The following is a 17791-nucleotide window of genomic DNA, read 5'->3' on the forward strand; positions in this document are numbered from 1 at the left end:
GTGGCATGTATGTTCCAGTTATGTTCTCACGGTTGAGTCCTTAGGGATCAGCTCTGTAAAGGGTGAGCATTCAGTAACACATGACCCATATCTTTAGGTCTTAACCCAGCTGGTAAGATAGTAAAGCAAATGAGACGTTTCTTAGTGTAGCTGGATCTTGCAGGTCGTACTGGTCCTCTTTCTCCGCAGCCCACCATGGTGGCACCGGGGCAGGTCACCTAACCGCTTTGCAAGGTTGCAGAGGCCTAGGTGGAGAAGTCTGGCAAAGCCTTAGCAAACCCCCTTCCCAGGGGAGTCCTTCCTCATTAGCTCTTACTGCCTTTGCAATGGCTTTTGTTCCTTTTACCCTTCGGCCACAGGAAAATAATCTCTGCAGAACAAAGGGTAGGCTTTTTGAATCTTTTCAGGCATAAAAACTATCAAGTTCTCGTAAGTTTTGGTATATAAAGTATTTTTTCCTGCCTGCCCCCTGGGGGGGATGGTATGTTGACATATCTCTGGGGTATTTTGTTGATATATTGAGTTCTGTGAAGTACATTCTGTACAGTGCTGTCTACACTGTCTTCATGTGTGTGTGATGCTTACATGTATGTAGACCATCCGTATGCACCATGTATGTGTGCAACATACAGACTTGTCTTGTTCAGATAAAATGCTGATCCAGTTTGTACTCTGAGTGGTCTTCTGTGTGTCACCTTCCCCACCCCAAAGAAACACACACACACCTTCCTTGACATCCACAGACTCCTTGACAGGATGTTTTCTTAAGAAACTAACAAAGCATCCCGTTTTCTCCCTCTGGGGCTGTGTCTTTTCTTCGCAGTGTTCTCTAGACTACTGAGCCTGGCAGTCCCTCCTGGAGACCCTCCCACTCCAAGAGTTTTTCTCACTGTTCTTAAATGTGTTTTCTCTGCTCAAAGAAATAATTAAATATTGTGACTGATCTCTCTTTTGTTTTAGGTTAAGTACTGATAACTTTTCTCTCTTCTTTTTACTTTATGCCTCTTTTGTAACAATCCCAAACAAAACACAGGCTATTAAGAGTGCTGACTAATTATGGGCCAGCCGTGTGGGTCCCCAGCTCCCTCAGGACAGTAGGGTCTGTGCTTGGTGCTGTCTCTGTGACCTCTCAGGAAGCACTTACCTCTGGCCTCAGCTATGTCTGTAAGGAGCAGCTGGTGAGAGCCCACACAAGTGCTGCTGTTCCCTACAAGGCCAGCTGGCCCTTGACCCCTTTCTGTGTCTGCCCTAAAGGCAGCTGTTGCTCAGGTGTTGACTCTGGACTCCATTTCTGATGTTTCATCTTCCAGTCAGGTCCTGCTTTGCCCAGTCTGAACTGGTGTAAGTCAGGCACCTTCTGTTTAACAGAGTGAGGCTGGCTGTTTCTGGAGCGGATGGGTGTGCGCCTGCTCTCCCAAGATGTGTCCACCAGGCTTAGCAGAATTAGTTTTAACCAGGAGAGACGGTACAAATAATCTTCTTTAATCCCCTGGTAATAGTTAGGCAGTATCTCCTTCAAACCTGTTCCCACACTCCCCATCCCCCACCCCACCCCACTGCTGTAGTGGAGCCCCCAGCAGTCACCACTATTGATGTTTAGGGCTAGATAATTCTTGGTTGTAGCAGAGGAGGATTGCCCTGTGCCATGACAATGTACAGCAATATTCCTGAACTGTCTCTGCCAGCCACTAGTGGTCCTACTCAGAAGATCTCCAAACATTGCTAAATGTTCCCTGACAAAGAAGGGTTAAAATCAGCCCAGTGAACCGCCTCTGTTCCAAAGCGAATGCCAGTTTATCTGTTGCATTTGTCCCTCCTTAGCAGAACTGCCAATCCTAGCACCTCTCAGCAGCAGACTTAAGAAGCACCCACCTGCCTGCCTCCGTTGCAGCAGGTGAGGGACAGCTCTGAGGCAGCCCACCCGCCCCGCCCCAGGGAGAAAACCAGGCGCCATTTCCTAGAATTGGCCACTGGCAATTGTACCCTTTCCTTTATTGCTTTGCTGAAGATGCCCTTTGCCTGTGTTGGGGCTGCCGCACCCAGTTCTTCCCAGGCGCTGCGCCTCTGCTCCTGCTGCTCGTGGTCTTGTGTGACTGGGTGAGTGAGTGAGCAGGCTTCCTGAAAACTCAGGGGATGGAGGAGTGGCGCTGCAGCATGGTGTGTGCCTTCTTCCCCGTCCCTAGCCCAAGAAGACCCAAGTGGGATATTATTAGCCTTAAACCAGTTTTGACATCTTTCAAACCATGACCAGAAAGTTTGGATTAACTGAACTTTTTGTGCCATTTCATATTTCAAGAGTAGCTTGGCTCATAGCAGATAAAAACGGTTCCAGTGAACCCCTTGTTATATACTGAGCACTGTTCTGATTTTTTTTTTTTTAGGTTTTTTGTTTGTTTGTGGTTTTTTGGGGGGTTTTGTTTTGTTTTGTTTTGTTTTTTTGAGAAAGTGTCTCTCTATTTGTAGCCTTGGCTGTTCTGGAACTAAGAGAGATCTGCCTGCCTCTGCCTCCCAAATGCTGGAATTAAAGGCTTGAGCCACCACACCCAGCATAGGGCAGTGTTCTAGATGCTGAGAAACCCTAAAACAGACAGACCTCCATGGGATTCTGTTCTATCAGACGCATGCTTTCCAAATACATTTAATTTGTTTAAGATCTGAAACAGTTCCCTGGACCTAATTTACAAAAGCTTGGTGTGATGGCATACCCCAGTAAACCAGCACCCTACTTAGCAAGACCTTGTTTCTCAAAATGAAATTTACATAGCTCCGGGTGTATTTTGTCTTTTTTAACTTAGTAAGTTTTGGCTGAAGGGTATTTACTGCATCTTAAACAGGATAATTAAGAGGTGTAAAAGTTTGTATGCCTCTAAGTGGGGTGCCAGGCTGCTGGCTGTGGCCATGTGTTCCTTCTGTTTTCAGTGCCCCTTTTAACTCTTTAAGAGCTGATTTCTTGACCGATGTGCTGCCTTTATGGTTTATCTGATCAGAGGCAGCAGTGCTTTAGAGTGAGAAGCTTGTTCTGAAACAAAGACTTGAGGAACCTCAGACGTGAGAGTAGGGGAGGGCCATGGTGGGGAAAGGTTCCAATGGGAGGGGAAGGAGCGTGAAGGAGTTGGGGTAAAATGACAGGTCTGTTACAGACAAGTATGAAAGTGCCAAAGAACAAGAAGCAACAGTCATAGACGGCAAAACGTTGGAAGTGATTCGAACAGAACTGTGTTGACTTCAGTGATCATAGTAGCCGACTCCTCTGTCCTCTCTGCCCATAGAGCTTAAAGGGAAAAAATCCCTCGTAGCAAAAAAAGGAAAGGATTAAGTCACAAATCAAGCAGAGGAAAAGACATCAATATTGAAAAGCATATCAAACAGACTGTCCCAGGTAGTGCAGGAATTATGTATGTGTATTAGAGACGAACATGTGTGCGTGCCTGTGTGCGGTGTGTGCGTGCAGCCAGGTCTAAGAAAACGCAGCAGTGAACCGTGGATGTTTCTCCTTCTGGTCAGCCTCTACTTGGTCTCTGGGTATCTAAAGTCTTGTTTTCCCTCTCCATTTCAGATACGGTTTTGGTGAGGCAGGGAAGCCTAAATTTGGCATTGAGCCCAATGCCGAGCTTACGTATGAAGTTACGCTTAAGAGCTTCGAAAAGGTGAGAAAAGCGAACTTCTCAAAGGTCGTGGTGGGTCTCTGCTCATACCCTTCCCGTCGCTGTGCATTAGGCGGTTTGACTAAGTGGTGTCTATTTCTGTGCTTGCTCTCTTTACCCGTGATTCCTGCCCCCACCCCGCCACTTCTGCTCCCAGCCTGGGTGGATATATAAGAGGAGCTGGTATTATTTTGTTACTGTGTGTGTCAGCCTTTGTTTTTCTGCTTCTTTTTTTTTTTTTTTTTTTTTTTTTTAAACTCTTGGGTAGAATCCAAGACTTGTTCCCGTATTTGTTCCTAGGCTTGTTCTTTTTCTACTTTTTTTCCTGGGTTGAGGACAGAAGAGTTCACGTACTGCCAAGCAGCTCCTTGGGGGAGGTGGGGGTGCAGTTTTTCAGGACTGAACGGATCGTACCCTTCACAGGAGTCTCGAAGAGGCCTCCGCTGGGGCTCCAGGTTATGATCCCAAGGTCTCAGCCTTGGCGCCAGCAGGGCTACAACCAGGGACAAGAAACAAACCTGCTACCCAGCTGTTCCCATGCTGGTCCAAGAGTAAGAGAGGAAATCTGCCATGGCCTTGGACTTGCTCACTCCAGCCCAGGGCTACCTCTGTAGGTTCCAGCTGCCTTTACTGGGCAGACACACCATAAGCTAAGTAGGCTGTCGTCCTCAGCTGTATCTCCAAGTGACCAACATCCCGCCCTTCCCGGAGCTCCTCAGGACCTGCCCTTTTTATTTTCTTCCAATGCTGCCACAGCCCCCCATGGTCTGTACATCAGGTTTTTACTAGGAAGTGTCCTTCCATATCATACTAGATTCCAAAGGACAGTTGTCACCTCTTAGCCTATAAGTCTGGAAGAAAGTAGTACGGTTCTCCCACACCAGCGTCCTGTCCCCCAACACACATGCTCTTGTCACCCCTTATTACAGAGGACCCCTACCCTCTGTCCCACGGCACCCAGCTCGTGCTGACACCTCTCCACAGTGTGCTGTTCACGTCACTGTGCGGGCTCACAGGTAGAGGCCTGTGATGTCTTTGGAATTCACCTGCCCCAATCCCCTGCCTTAGAGAAAGGAAATTGAAGTCAGAAGCCAGACGTGGTGGTGCACACCTATAGTCTCAGTGCTCTAAAGGCTAAATCAGAAGGATCTCATGTCTCAGGCCAGCCTGGGTTACATAGCATGACCCATCACCACCACCACCACTGCCACACCCCATGAAAAAATACAGAGAGAGAGCTGGGGAGATGGCTCACTGGGTAGGCATGAGGGCCTGTGCCAGCGACCCAAGGCTGAGCAGACGGGAATCTCTGGGACTTGCTGGCTGGCCTGCCTAGCCAGTCAGTTTGCTCCAAGTTTAGTGAGAGACCCTGTCTCAAAAAATTCAGTGAAGCTCTGACAAGATGGCTGCCCAGGTAAAGCACCAGCTACAAACCCAGTGACCTGAGTTTGTCTCTAGAGCCCCACAGAAGGGGAACTGACTCCGCAGGGCTGCCCTCTGACCTCCACAGCACACACACGGTGCACGTGCACACACGTAATAGCACAGAAAATCCATAAAGCTTTAGAAAGGACGCAAAGGAAAACTGTGTTGAAAAGTAAATAAAAATGTTACTTTCTCAAAAATAGTGGGGAGTGATACAGACAGACATCTAACATTGGCCGTGGTCTTCACATAGGTCCACACTCATTAGCAGTGTTTGTTGGTTTTGGTTTCTCAAGACAGGGTTTCTCTGTGTAACAGCCCTAGCAGTCCTGGAACCAGCTCTGCAGACCAGGCTGGCCTCGAACTCACAGAGATCCGCCTGCCCTTGCCTCCCAAGTGTTGGGATTAAAGGTGTGCACCACCACTGCCCAGCTCCACTTGAAAACCTTGGGTGGGGGGTTGTGTTGTTTTGTTTTATTTAAGATGTATTTTTATTTTATGTGCATTGATATATCTCTCCTGCCTGTGTGTCTGTGAGAGGGTGTCAGATTCCCTAGAACTGGAGTTACAGACAGTTGTGAGCTGCCATGTGGGTGCTGGAATGGAACTCGGGTCCTCTGGAAGAGCAGCTAGTCAGTGCTCTAAGCTGCTGAGCCATCTCTCCAGCCCTCCATTTGAACTTTCTAATTCATATATACTAAATAGAGCCAGCCACCCTATTACTTTTTCCTAGAATAACACAGTTATTCCACTGTGTTCTGTGATCTTAAATCCAGCTGTATATATGAATTTTTTTTAAGTGCTGGGGATTGAACCCATGGTCTCAAGCACACAGAGCAAGCACTGTCTCACTGAGCACTGGCCCCAGAGCGGCTGTTTCTAGACCTGAGTGCACTGCTGTGGAGGGTCGGGTACACATAACACAGACCATAGCACTTCACAGAAGACAGTGCAGTCACTTATGTGCAGCTCTGCAGTGATGGTTTCACACGAGCTGCATCTTTCCAGTCGCATTTTGCTGAAAATCCTCCAAGTGAAAGCAGGCATTGTGGTGTGCACCGGTATCCCCTGCACTGGGGAGGTGGCAGCAGGAGGATCAGAAGTTCAAGGTCATCCTTGTCTGCATGGTTAAGGTGGAGGCCAGCCTGAGATACACACAATACTGTCTGGAAAAAAAATTCTGCAAGCTGATGCTGCTAGAGGCCATAATACATCTGGTTGTGTGAATAATGAGACAGCTGCTTGATCTGGAGTTTGAAAGATTCTCTATGCATACGCAGCTTGGCCTGGACCATGAGAGTTGGAAAGCGAGGTCCTCCCCGAGGCTAGAGTGCAGTCCTTCGGAGAGCTCGGCAGCTGACAGCATGGGCCAGACCACAGCTTGGGAGCACTGACCTGGCGTGGGCACAGCTCTCCCCGCCAGTGTCTTTGCATTTGGGTATCTTCTAGAAGTAGCCGCTGTTTGCTCTCTAGGCTTCAGCTGGTGTGCGTCCTGCTCATCTGTCTAACTGCCACAAATCTATACACAGGCCAAAGAATCCTGGGAGATGGACACCAAAGAAAAGCTGGAGCAGGCGGCCATTGTCAAAGAGAAGGGCACTGTGTACTTCAAGGTGCGTGAGTCCCCGGAAATCCTTCCGTGTTAAGCTGTGTATTTGCGTGTCCATGAACTGTTTACTGCAGTGTTCCCTGCCCTTCATTCTGTCAATACCTTCTTGGTGAGAATAACCGTCAGTTTTCACAGGCCTGCTCTTCGCAGTGAGAACAGAGTAAGTACGCTAGCATGAAGGAGATACTGCAGGCCTCTCTGTAGCCGTCCTCAGAGCAGACTACAGCTGGACGGCTCACCCGCAACCATAGCACTCAGTGCCCAGCAGGTCCTGCTTGGCTGTAGTCAGCGTGCAGTAAGTGTGGAGAGAAAGGATGGAGAGTGGTTGTTCCGGGTCAGAGGTCACAGCAGTGGCTCTCCGTGTCTTCCCACTCCCGACAGGTCACTAGGACACGTGGCAGGAAAGAACATGCAGTCTGCAAACATGTGGAGTGATTTCCCCCACGTGCAGCAGTGCGCTTGCTTTTTCGTAAGCAGAGCCGGAGCCGTCTCCGGATTGTCCTCATCACAGTTTCCAGTCGAGAAATGAGTTACCTTTGCGTTCTCAGTGGGGACAGCAGTTTTCACAGCCTGTCGGTATCTTCAAAATAAGTCTTAAATAGTGGAGAATATTGTTGTTTCAGACAGGATTTCTTTGTGTCCTGGCTGTCCAGGAACTTGTTCTGTGAACCAGACCGGCCTCAAACTCAAAGACAATCTGCCTGCCTCTGCCTCCTGAGTGCTGGGATTCAAGGCGTGCACCACCACTGCCCACTTTGTTTGATGAGTTTTATCTAGAAATACATCACTGCTGCTGTAACTGAGCAGCAAAATAAAGATGCCTCTAATGGTGATGGCTGGCTGGGTACTCAGAACACCCTGGAGACTGGCGTGGGTGACTCGGCATCCAGGGATGCCCAGCACAACCCTCCCAAGGGCCTGCTAGGAAGAGAGTTCTGAACCTTGCAGTGGCCACAGTGATGCCACTTACAGCTGCCCTGAGTGACAGCTGCTTCCCCGAGCCCTGTCCGTGGGACCTAAGAGCCAGTGCTTTATCCTACAGGTCCTAATCCCAGGTGCAAGAAAAGAGATTTCAGAATGACATGCAGATTGCTCGCCAGTCTATTCCCAAATGCGTGCAAACTTAGTGATAAGAATTCAAGAATGGCTCTGTTCTGCTGGGTTAGGTGATGGTGTCCGAAGGAGCTGACTCAGTTCCCTGCCTTGTAGTAAAGAGATTGAAGCCAGAAGCAGCTGTGGTGGCACACACCTTTAATCCCAGTGCTCTAGAAGCAGAGACAAAGGCTCTCTGAGTTCAAGGCCAGGTCTACATAGCAAGTTCCAACCAACCAGCCAGGGCTACATAGTGAGGCTCTATCTCAAAAATAATAAATAAATGAAAGAGTAGGAGAGGCTGCCCGTGTGTTCTTCAATTTTCTTTCTTGTACCGGCAGTCTTTTTTTTTTTTTTTTTGCTTTTTTTTTTTTTTTTTTTTTGCTTGTTAAAGAAAAATCATTGGTTATTTTTTTCGTAACACTATATATAGAGCAGAGGCCTGAGTCGAGTGTTCATGAGCTTATTTCCGAGATACACTGCTGCATCTACAGCCTCATCTGCGGGAGGGGACCAAGCTGAAAAACTGTGAGACTGTAGTCACCCCCAAAAAACACTGCCAGAGACAGCATAGATGACTGGCCTTTTTGTTTTGGGGGGTGGTTCATCTGCTTTCCACTTTGAACTGAAACCCGTGATTGGGTCCTTGAATCGGCTTAGTGCGTGTGCACGCTGCGTGTAGTGAAGACCCGCTTGGTTTAAAGCATGTTTTTCACTGTGGGTGAAATCCAGAGATTTTTTTAATAATAATACATGCATTTGTTTATTCTTAGCAAAGATGCTAAAATAACGTACGAGTCATCAGAAAGCATACAGATAGCTCTGCAGGGGATCCGGAACATTAGCCCTTTGCTTTTTATTTAATTGAGTTCTCTCACTGTGTTGGTTGGGCCACATCAACATTGCAGAGATGATACATACATAGGTTTCAGCATGTTTTGAATCTTCCTAAAATCACCAATCTGGATAAAATATGGATCGTCAGTCACACATATGGAACATGGTATTTTTGGCATGTAATCTGATAGACAAGATCTTTCAAAACGTTAGTCTGTTGGAGGGGAAATTAATGAAAGGTTTGAAACCGCTGACCTAAGGGCTTAGCTCAGACGTCTCTGAACATTCTGTCCCGCCAGAGTTCCTGGAGGCAGCTTCCTAATGATAGATCGCAGCGGTGATGATGCTCTGGAGCTGCTGCGGCGGCGTTGGTGGGCTGCAGCCCTGGGGCAGCCTTCCTTCTGCTGTGCTGCTCTCACCAGCTCCGCTCCCCAGGGTGGTGCACACTACTGCAGATGTGTGGGTCCTGCAGAGGTGGGCTGCCCTGCGGATTCGGACTTCAGGACATCCGCACGTTTTTATCGACCTGCCAGTTTGGCTTACTGCTGTGAGCAGAGAAGGATTGAACTGTGTTCTTTAGGCTGATGTTGGGACTTCCTTTCCACCTCGGAACACTCACGAGAAGCAGGAAATGACTGTCCTCACCTGGTTCTGACCTGGCCTGTGAAGGCTGGGCTCACTGCTGTGTGCGGGTGTCTTGCGCCTCCTAGTGGCCTTGGGAAGGAAGTGTGTCTGCGACTGGCTGTGGCGAGAGCTCCACACAGTGGGCTGTCCTCACTGCGCTGAGTGCAGTCAGTCCTAGTGCGGGTCTCAGCAGTGCTCAGTGGGTGAACACTGGGTTTAACGTCCTGCAGGGCTGCCTGCCCACCTGCCACCTGATAGGAAGTGTGCTCTGTGCTCAGGCTGCACTTGACTGCTGCAGAAAAGAGCCCTCGCCTGCATTGCAGTTTCGTGTGCGAGATTCCCAGATGCTGCTCCACTCGTGGCATTAGTTATTGCAGCAGTCAGCATTAGTCAGCAGGGCCAGGGCCTGTGCCGGCCATGCCTGGGGTTCTGCTCACTCTGGAACAGCGCTTCTCGACCTGTTGGTTGACCCCTAACGGGCCACAGCATTAGGAAGTTGGAGAACCACTGTCTGGAAGCTGAGGCAGCCTTGACAACTTAACAAAGCCCTGTCTGTCTAAAATACAGATGAAGGCTTGGAGATAGAACAGGTATAGTGCTCGCTTAGTATCGTGAGGCCTTGGGTTCAGCCCTTAGTACTGAGGAAGGGGGACGGTAGGACAAGCAAGAGTAGACTAGTCTTCTCTCACATTGAGTTTTGATGTTCAAGGTTACTTAGACTGTATGCTGCCAGCCAGCTAGGTGTGTTCCCACTGCCTGTGGATCAGCACACCATGCTCTGGTCCTCTCCCTACTTTTACAAGTAAAATGATGCCAGGGCGCAGCCACACCGCTGCACGGACGCCAGGGCGCAGCCACACCGCTGCAGTTTTGCCTGTGCCGGCAGGTGCTGCTTTCACACTCTAATGAAAGCCGGGGACGTGCACAATCTGCTTTAGATAGCCTAGGCTGTCTGGGGACTACGTTACCATATTGCAGTATTTACTATGCAACGCTGGATGCCAGGGGGGAAGAGAAAAGTCACCTCCTTTTTCATAAGCCATACGGCTCACCACCCTTTTGAAAGACTGTTGAATGTTGGCTTCAAATGGTGTAACCACCTGCTGCCAGGCTAAAAGAATGCCAGAAACCCAGCACGCTGTGGTGTCAGCTGCTCCAGGCTACTTCACAGGCTCACACAGGACTAGGAAGGGGCAGGAGAGCTGAGGCCTGGGAACTGAAGGACACAGAGCGGGGTTGTCGTGCGGCCTATTCCTCGTGAGGACTCAGCTGAGGCAGGCCATGCTCACTTCACGCTGTCCCTTCTAGAGCACAGTACCAGTCATTACTGGCTTTCTCCTCCTAGGGCGGCAAGTACTTGCAGGCTGTGATTCAGTACGGGAAGATCGTGTCCTGGCTGGAGATGGAGTATGGCCTATCAGAGAAGGAGTCAAAAGCCTCTGAATCGTTCCTGCTTGCAGCCTTCCTAAACCTGGCCATGTGCTACCTGAAGCTCCGAGAGTACACCAAAGCCGTGGAGTGCTGCGACAAGGTGGGTGATGTCGTGGGCTGGGGAGGGTGGCATCTTCACCTTCTGCCTCCCTCGGCTGTCTCCTCTGTGCTCAGCATGAGCTGGGACACTCATTGGATTGGGCTAGACAGGGACTGTTTTTTTGTTTGTTTTGTTTTGGGGGTTTTGGGGGGTTTTTTGTTGTTGTTGTAAACTGGCCCATTAGCTCAGGCTTCTTATTAACTCTTCTAACCTATATTAGCCCATTATTCTAGTATATGTTAGCCATATGGCTCAGTACCTTTTTCAGCAAGGCAGTCACATCTTGTGGCTGGGCCAGGACTCCCAAGGAGTGGGCTTCCTTCTTCCCAGAATTCTCCTGTTCTCACTGACCCGCCTCTACTTCCTGCCTGGCTACTGGCCAATCAGCGTTTATTTAAAACATAATTGACAGAATATAGACAATTGGACATGGGCTATTTTTATCAGGCATTTTACATAAAATTTTCCACAGAATTGGTGGCAGTTTTCAGCCATGGCCTTACTTACCCTGGTTTTTAGTGACGTCGTAAAGGAAGAACTCTGTGAGTTCCACCTTTTGTTTTGTTTGCCATGCTGGGGATTGTGCTTCGTGTCTGCTAGGCAAATGCTCTGCCACTGAGCCGCACCCCCAGCCCTTGGGTTCTCTTTTATAAAGAAGATTTAGTTTGAGTTCCTCAGAACTTTAGCGACTGAATACACAGATTTAATCTAAGAGGCCCGTAGAGCGTCTCGGCAGCTCTCACGGCTTTGCATTTGTGCTCTGGTCCTGTTTGTGTGTGTGTGTGTGTGTGTGTGTGTAGGCTAGGCAGTGGTAACATGCACCTTTAATCCCAGCTCCTGGGAGGCGGAGGCAGGTGGATCTCTGTGAGTTTGGAGTTTGAGGCCAGCCTGGTTTACAGAGTGAGTTCCAGGACAGGCAGAACTCTTTCCACAGAGAGACCCTGTTGGGGGTGGAGTGGGAGACTTTTTGGAATTCAAGCATACCGGAAAGCCCAGCCATAAAATCCCAATCAACTTTCTCTCCAAAGCCATTTTTTAAAGACACGTTATTTTTTTAACTACCTGTCTGTGTGTGTTATCTGTGTGGGGGAGTGTACATGTGTGCACATAGGTGCTGCCAGGGCCAGCAGAAGGCATCTGATCCGCTGGAGCTTGAGTTACAGGCAGTTGTGAGCCACCCCGCGTGCATGCTGGCCGCTGAATTCAGATCTTCTGCAAGAGTCAGACTCTTAGCCACTGAATGATTTCTCCAGCTCCCTCTCCCCATTCCCTAAACGTTTATTACGTGAGTGTGGGTGGTTGTATGCACGCCATGGTGCACACTCATGGACAGCTCTCTGGAGTCAGTTTTCCTTCCACCGTCTGGGTCCCGAGAACCAAACCCAGTTAGTGACGCTCCTCAGCAAGGGGCTTTACCCACGACACCAGCTCAGTGCCCCACCCCCCCAGTCACCGCTCTACACACAGCCCTCCTCCCTTCACACGTGTACACTAGCACCTGTGTTTATGTTTTTCAGACAAGGTCTCAGATCCCAGTCTGACCTCAAATTTGCTGTGTAGCCACAAATGACCTTGAAGTTCTGACCCTCCTGCCTCCAGCTCTTGAGTGTTGAGATTACAGTCATACACCACAACACCAGGGTTTTTTGTTTTTGGTGTTTTTGGGGTTTGGTTTTTGTTTTGTATTAAGCCAGGGATAAAATTCAGGATTTTGTGTGTACTGAGCTAGCTAAGCTACAACCCTGCTGTCCATAGATTGAGGGCTGGAAAGATGGCTCAGTGGTTCTGAGGGCATTTGCTATTCAAGCATGGGCAGCCGGAGTTTGAGTCTCAGCACCCACATAGCAAGCCTGCCTAGCGCACACAGAGTGGGAACACTGAGTAGACAGGAAATAGGAGGGCTGTGAAGGCTATTGCCTGCCAGCCTCCCTGAAAATTAGGAGCTCCAGGTTCAAAGCAAGACCCTACCTCAAAAGGGGTAAGGCAGAGAGTAATAGAGGAAGATCTCAGGTGCATGCGTGTGTGTGTGTGCGTGCACACCCATACTTACGCATAATACACATAAAAAATAAGTTTAAAGCTGGTTAGAAAAGATTTGGACTTAGTTGTATGAAGCCAGGACTCCCCTCCCCATCAGATGAGTGCCCTCAGAGCCCTCCCTCCCCGTTTAGGGGTGAAAGTCTTCTCATTGTGTTTGCACAGGGTGAGTTCCTAGAACTGGAAGTGCTAGAGATTTTAGGTGGGTCTCGGGAGGCAGAGGCAGGCGGGTCTCTGAGTTAGAAGCCAGCCTGGTCTACAGAGTGAGTTCAGGACAGGCCCCAAAGCTACACAGAGAAGCCCTGTCTCAAAAAAAAAAAATGTAGGTGGGGAGGAAGTGGGTCAGTGGTAAAGTGCCTGTCACACAAGCATGCAGACCTGAGTTTGGCCTGGCACCCACATAAAAGTGTCTGAGGAGTGAGGGCACCCGCCACTCTCACAGAGGACTCGGGTCCCATAGCGAGCAGTCACACGGCAGCTCACACTTTCTGTACCTCCAGTCAGAGGGTCCATAAGCGTGCAAGTGCACAGACATGCGTGCAGGCAAAATGCCCATACACGTGCAAAAATGATAATGATTGTTATTATTATTCTGGGCCACCCATGCCTGTAATCACAGTGTTGGTGGGGCAGACTGGCAGATCCTCAGGTCCCACTGACCGGCGGGGCTAGCAAGAGACTGTCTCACACTCGAGGTGGACAGCTCCTGCAGGTGGACATCTGGCCTATGTACACATGGATACACACATCGGGCTGGGGCACTTGTCTCACACTTAGTTCAAAGGTTTCTGTTCATGTTTGGCTGGCACTGTTGCTGTGGGCAGAGAAGGGTGGCAGAAGGGCATAGCAGAGGAAACAAAGCCACCTCTAGGGCTTGGAAGTGCACACACTTTTAATCCGAGCACTCAGGAGGCAGGGACAGGTGGATCTCTGTGAGTTTGAGGCCAGCCTGAGTTCCAGGACAGCCAGGGGTACATAGTGACACCCTGTCTCCAAAAAAAAACCCACACACCCCTTTGACCTTCCTCTTGTCCAGTGCTCTTCAACCTTCCTAACGCCGTGACCTTTAATACTTTAATATAGTCACTCATGTTATGGTGACCCCAACCATAAAATTATTTCATTGCTACCTCATAACTATAATTTTGCTACTGTTATGAAAATAAAATTACGATATTCGGATATGTGACCCCCAGGTTGAGAAACATTGCGCTAATCTCTTCCTGTCCTGGTCAGTAAGGACTCACTGATGGAGTTGCCCTCAGAGTCCAGTCAAGCCTCCCATAAGGGAGCAGCGCTTCAACACAGGAGCTTTGGAAGAGACATTTTATACTAAAACATTGAAAACCAAAGTGAATTTGATTATTACATGGCCGTTATGTATAACTACGCTTATCTTAGGGTGTAAGTGCTGTCGTCCCACTATCTCAGCCCCCTCGTCTGACTCCCTCGATCTGTACACTCTTTACTGAATTCATTTTTAATTAAGCCTCAAGTGAGCACTACAGCCAGCCCTTGTAAACTGCGGAACGTCTCTTCTAGGCCCTTGGACTGGACGGTGCCAACGAGAAAGGCTTGTACCGGAGGGGCGAAGCCCAGTTGCTCATGAATGAATTTGAGTCAGCCAAAGGTGACTTCGAGAGAGTGCTGGAAGTGAATCCTCAGAATAAGGCCGCGAGACTGCAGATCTCCGTGTGCCAGAAGAAGGCCAAGGAGCACAACGAGCGGGACCGCAGGGTGTACGCCAACATGTTCAAGAAGTTTGCAGAGCAGGATGCGAAGGTGCGTGCAAGGCCCTGGCCCTGGTGCTGAGGAGCTGAGCTTGTCATTTAAAAATATTAATAAATTCAGCCAATGGTGGTGGCTCCCACTTTCAGTCCCGGCAGTGGGGAGGTAGATGCTGGTGGATCTCTGAGTTCAAGGTCAGCCTGGTCTGCAGAGCGAGTTCCAGAACAGCCAGGGATACACAGAGAAACCCTGTCTTGGGGGGAAAACAAAAAACAAAATTCTAAGCCCATCAGTATTTTTTCTGAGTAATATCTCCTGGATGAGATGTCCAGCCTGACTCGGAAGCAGGCGTGTCACTGCTGTGCCCTCACCGAACTGTCCGTGTGAGTCCAGGCTGACAGCAGGCTGTCTGAAGACGGTCAGCTTCTTGCCCCGGTCATCCCCAGCTTCTACTACCACGGGACTTAATTATCCAGCAGCCACCTCCGCTAGCAAGCTCTTCCATTGCATGCCACCACCGCATTTACCAGCCGTGCACCCGAATACAAGCATCCACATTTGTTGTAGACCTGATAAAACCATCTTGGGAAGGCAGGGGTTAATTTCATCTCCACCTCTGTTAACCCCCAGGAAGCGGCCAGCAAAGCAATAAGCAAGAAGACTGTAGAAGGAGCGGCTGGTAAAAGACCCGAAAGTCAGGCCATGGAAGAAGGGAAGGCCGAAGGCCATGTATGACGCCACGCCAAGGAGGGAAGAGAGTCCTGACGCCCTCGGCCCTCCTCGCTGGGCTCACACCCAGCTCAGGACTGAACAGTGTTTAGTGTAAGGTTTGTTACAGTCTCTGGGATTCTGGAAGCAAATGGCAAAACCAGTAGCTTCCCAAAATAACCACCTGCTGCTGCCGGGGTGGGGTGGGAGGTCACGCCAGGAAGCAGACCAGAAAGGGCCGTTGGTGTGGAGACCAAGCCAGCGCTCAAGTCCAGTTCATTTCAGTTTGTCCCCTTCAATGTCCAACACGGCGTCCCTTGAGATGATCCTAATGCCCCGGCTGCTGGGAGAGTTTCCATCTGCCCTTCAGTAACACTGCAGGAACCTTTCAAAACCTAACTTGATGATCTCTGCTTTCCTACTGGGAGGCGAGGCAGGGGGTGGGAGGTGAGGTTCTGTTGGAAACTAACTCAAGTGCTGAGAACAGGAGCCCAAAGTGAGGGATCCCCGGGTCCACAGCAGACTCGCAGACCCCTTGCCTACCTGTCCAGCAGCTTCCCGGGTCCCCTCTCAGACTCTTGAGTGTGGCTGTCTGTCATACCCAGCTCATCCCAGGGAGTCTGGCGGCAGGTGGGTGTCCCCGGGCTAGCCTTCCCTGAGAACGGCTTCTGTGTGGAGAACAGTTGGAGTGGCCTTGCTTTCCCCACTGTCCCTGCTCTTAGGAATGAGTTGGCACTCAGTGCTTCATGCTGGCAGCTGCTGCTCGGCCTCGTGTTTCTGCCTCGCTGTGAAGAGCCTGAGGCTCACTCTTGTCCTAGACGTGGAGTGGACTGATGTCCAGATCCAACCAAGACTGATGTGGTCACTCCTTTTTTTTAAAATTGCTTGTGAGCCTGTTAGCGCGCTATGGAAGGAACTTCACACTCCTCTGTCATGCAGAAACACTTTTTGCTTTTTTGCTTAGGTTTTGAAAGGCAGAATCTGCGAGGTTTGAAAGCAGGCAGTTCCTCTTAGAGTAAGGGTACCTGGAGGTGCTGCCCCCCGTTCTACAGCCTCTTCATTCTGGTGTGGACTGTAAAGGATGCTGGCTTCCCATGCAGGTACATCACACCAGACTCCAGTACTTGGGCTTTGGATCAGGGCACGTTTTAAATAGTCACATAGTTGGATTTTAGTCCTATAGGTAATAGATGGGGTTGAGCAAGCCTTGCTTCTCCACAGCCAAGAAGCCCCCAAGGGGATGCACCCAGCAGCCCAGGGAGCCGCTACCTAAGCCTGGAAACCTCGCTTTCCTAGCCCTAGGAACACTGGCAGTTGCGTATATGTGGGTTTTTATTTTTATGGTGGTTTTAATAAAGCAAGTCTCATCTTTAGGACCTTAAAAGCCTACAAGTCAAGTTGTTTCCCGCTGCTCTGATTTTATTCTACGTGCAACAGATGGAATTAAGTTTTGAAGAATTTCTTTTACTGGTGACTAAAACCCCTCAAACTTCACACTTTACGCTTCTTCCCCTTTCCATGAAAGTTTTCAACTCTGGTCTCCCCTAGGAAGTTCGAAGAGCTGGAGGTGACCTCTTATTTAACTCTCCAGTGTCTGTAGTTTTGTTGACTAGACCACAGAAACAGTGGGGGCATGGCGAGAATTTGAGTTCTAACAAGTTAGGCCAGTCAGCTTCTTACAGGAGACCTCACCAGCTATCTCCAGTGTACGTCCTGAGCCAAGGAGACCCGTGCCGGGAGGGGGCAGCATGCGAGGTTCCGAACCAGCAGCACCCCTGGACTTAACATGTTACTGTAGTCAGCAATTTCAAACAGTTTATATGGAAATCAGAAGATGTCGTCAAACGCTGTTAGATGGGGTAGAGTGATGGGTGACCAGATGATAAATTTAAATTTTGGTTTTTAAAAAATCATTTAGAATCTGGGAGTAATCCCAGCCCTCAGGAGGCAGAGGCAGGTGGATCTCTGTGAGTTCCAAGCCAACCTAGTCTACAGAGCTAGTTCCAGGCTGGTCTACATAGTGAGTTCCAGGACAACCAGGGCTACATAGTGAGACCCTGTCTCAAAACAATACAAAAAGATCATTTAGATGCATTTTGTGTTCCTTAAATAAATTTTTAAAAAAGTGGTTTTTCATTGTTCTCAGGGTTTTTTTTATTTGTATAATTTTAAAATTTTCCTTTTATCTGTGTGTGCTTGAGTGTGTGTGTTCTTGGAGACCAGAAGAGGACTTTGGATCCCCTAAAACTGGAGTTACCGGGAGTTGTGAGCAGATGTGGGTCCTGGAAACGGAACCCGAGTCCTGCAGAGCACAGTGCTCTTAAGTGCTGAGTCTCCTTTCTTCCCTACCCGTTCGTTCTTCCTGGTTCTGTTTCAGAGGGCTTTTTGAGTTTAATTTATGTGTGTGGGTGTTTACTTGCATGTGTGTATCCGTGCACCATGTGCATACAGTGGCCGAGGAAGATCCCCTGGAACTAGAGTCACCTGATTGTGAGCCACCATATGTGGGTGCTGGGAACTGAACCCAAGACCTCTGCAAGAGCAGCCAGTGCTCTT

The 17791-nt window shown here is 49.3% G+C and overlaps 1 protein-coding gene across 1 annotated transcript in view; it reads left to right on the forward strand.

Moving 5' to 3' along the window:
• Positions 1 to 17363, forward strand: part of Fkbp5 (FKBP prolyl isomerase 5) — an 84341-nt gene extending 66978 nt beyond the window's left edge. The window contains exons 7-11 of the mRNA XM_085679869.2: positions 3557 to 3647; positions 6599 to 6682; positions 10577 to 10762; positions 14342 to 14581; positions 15158 to 17363. Of these exons, the coding sequence (XP_085535995.1) occupies positions 3557 to 3647; positions 6599 to 6682; positions 10577 to 10762; positions 14342 to 14581; positions 15158 to 15262 (706 nt within the window). The 3' untranslated portion in view covers positions 15263 to 17363. The remainder of the gene's footprint in view (positions 1 to 3556; positions 3648 to 6598; positions 6683 to 10576; positions 10763 to 14341; positions 14582 to 15157) is intronic.
• The last annotated feature ends 428 nt before the right edge of the window (positions 17364 to 17791 follow it).

This window comes from Myodes glareolus, chromosome 18 (genome assembly GCF_982192425.1).
Source record: "Myodes glareolus chromosome 18, mMyoGla1.1, whole genome shotgun sequence".
Taxonomy (NCBI): domain Eukaryota; kingdom Metazoa; phylum Chordata; class Mammalia; order Rodentia; family Cricetidae; genus Myodes; species Myodes glareolus.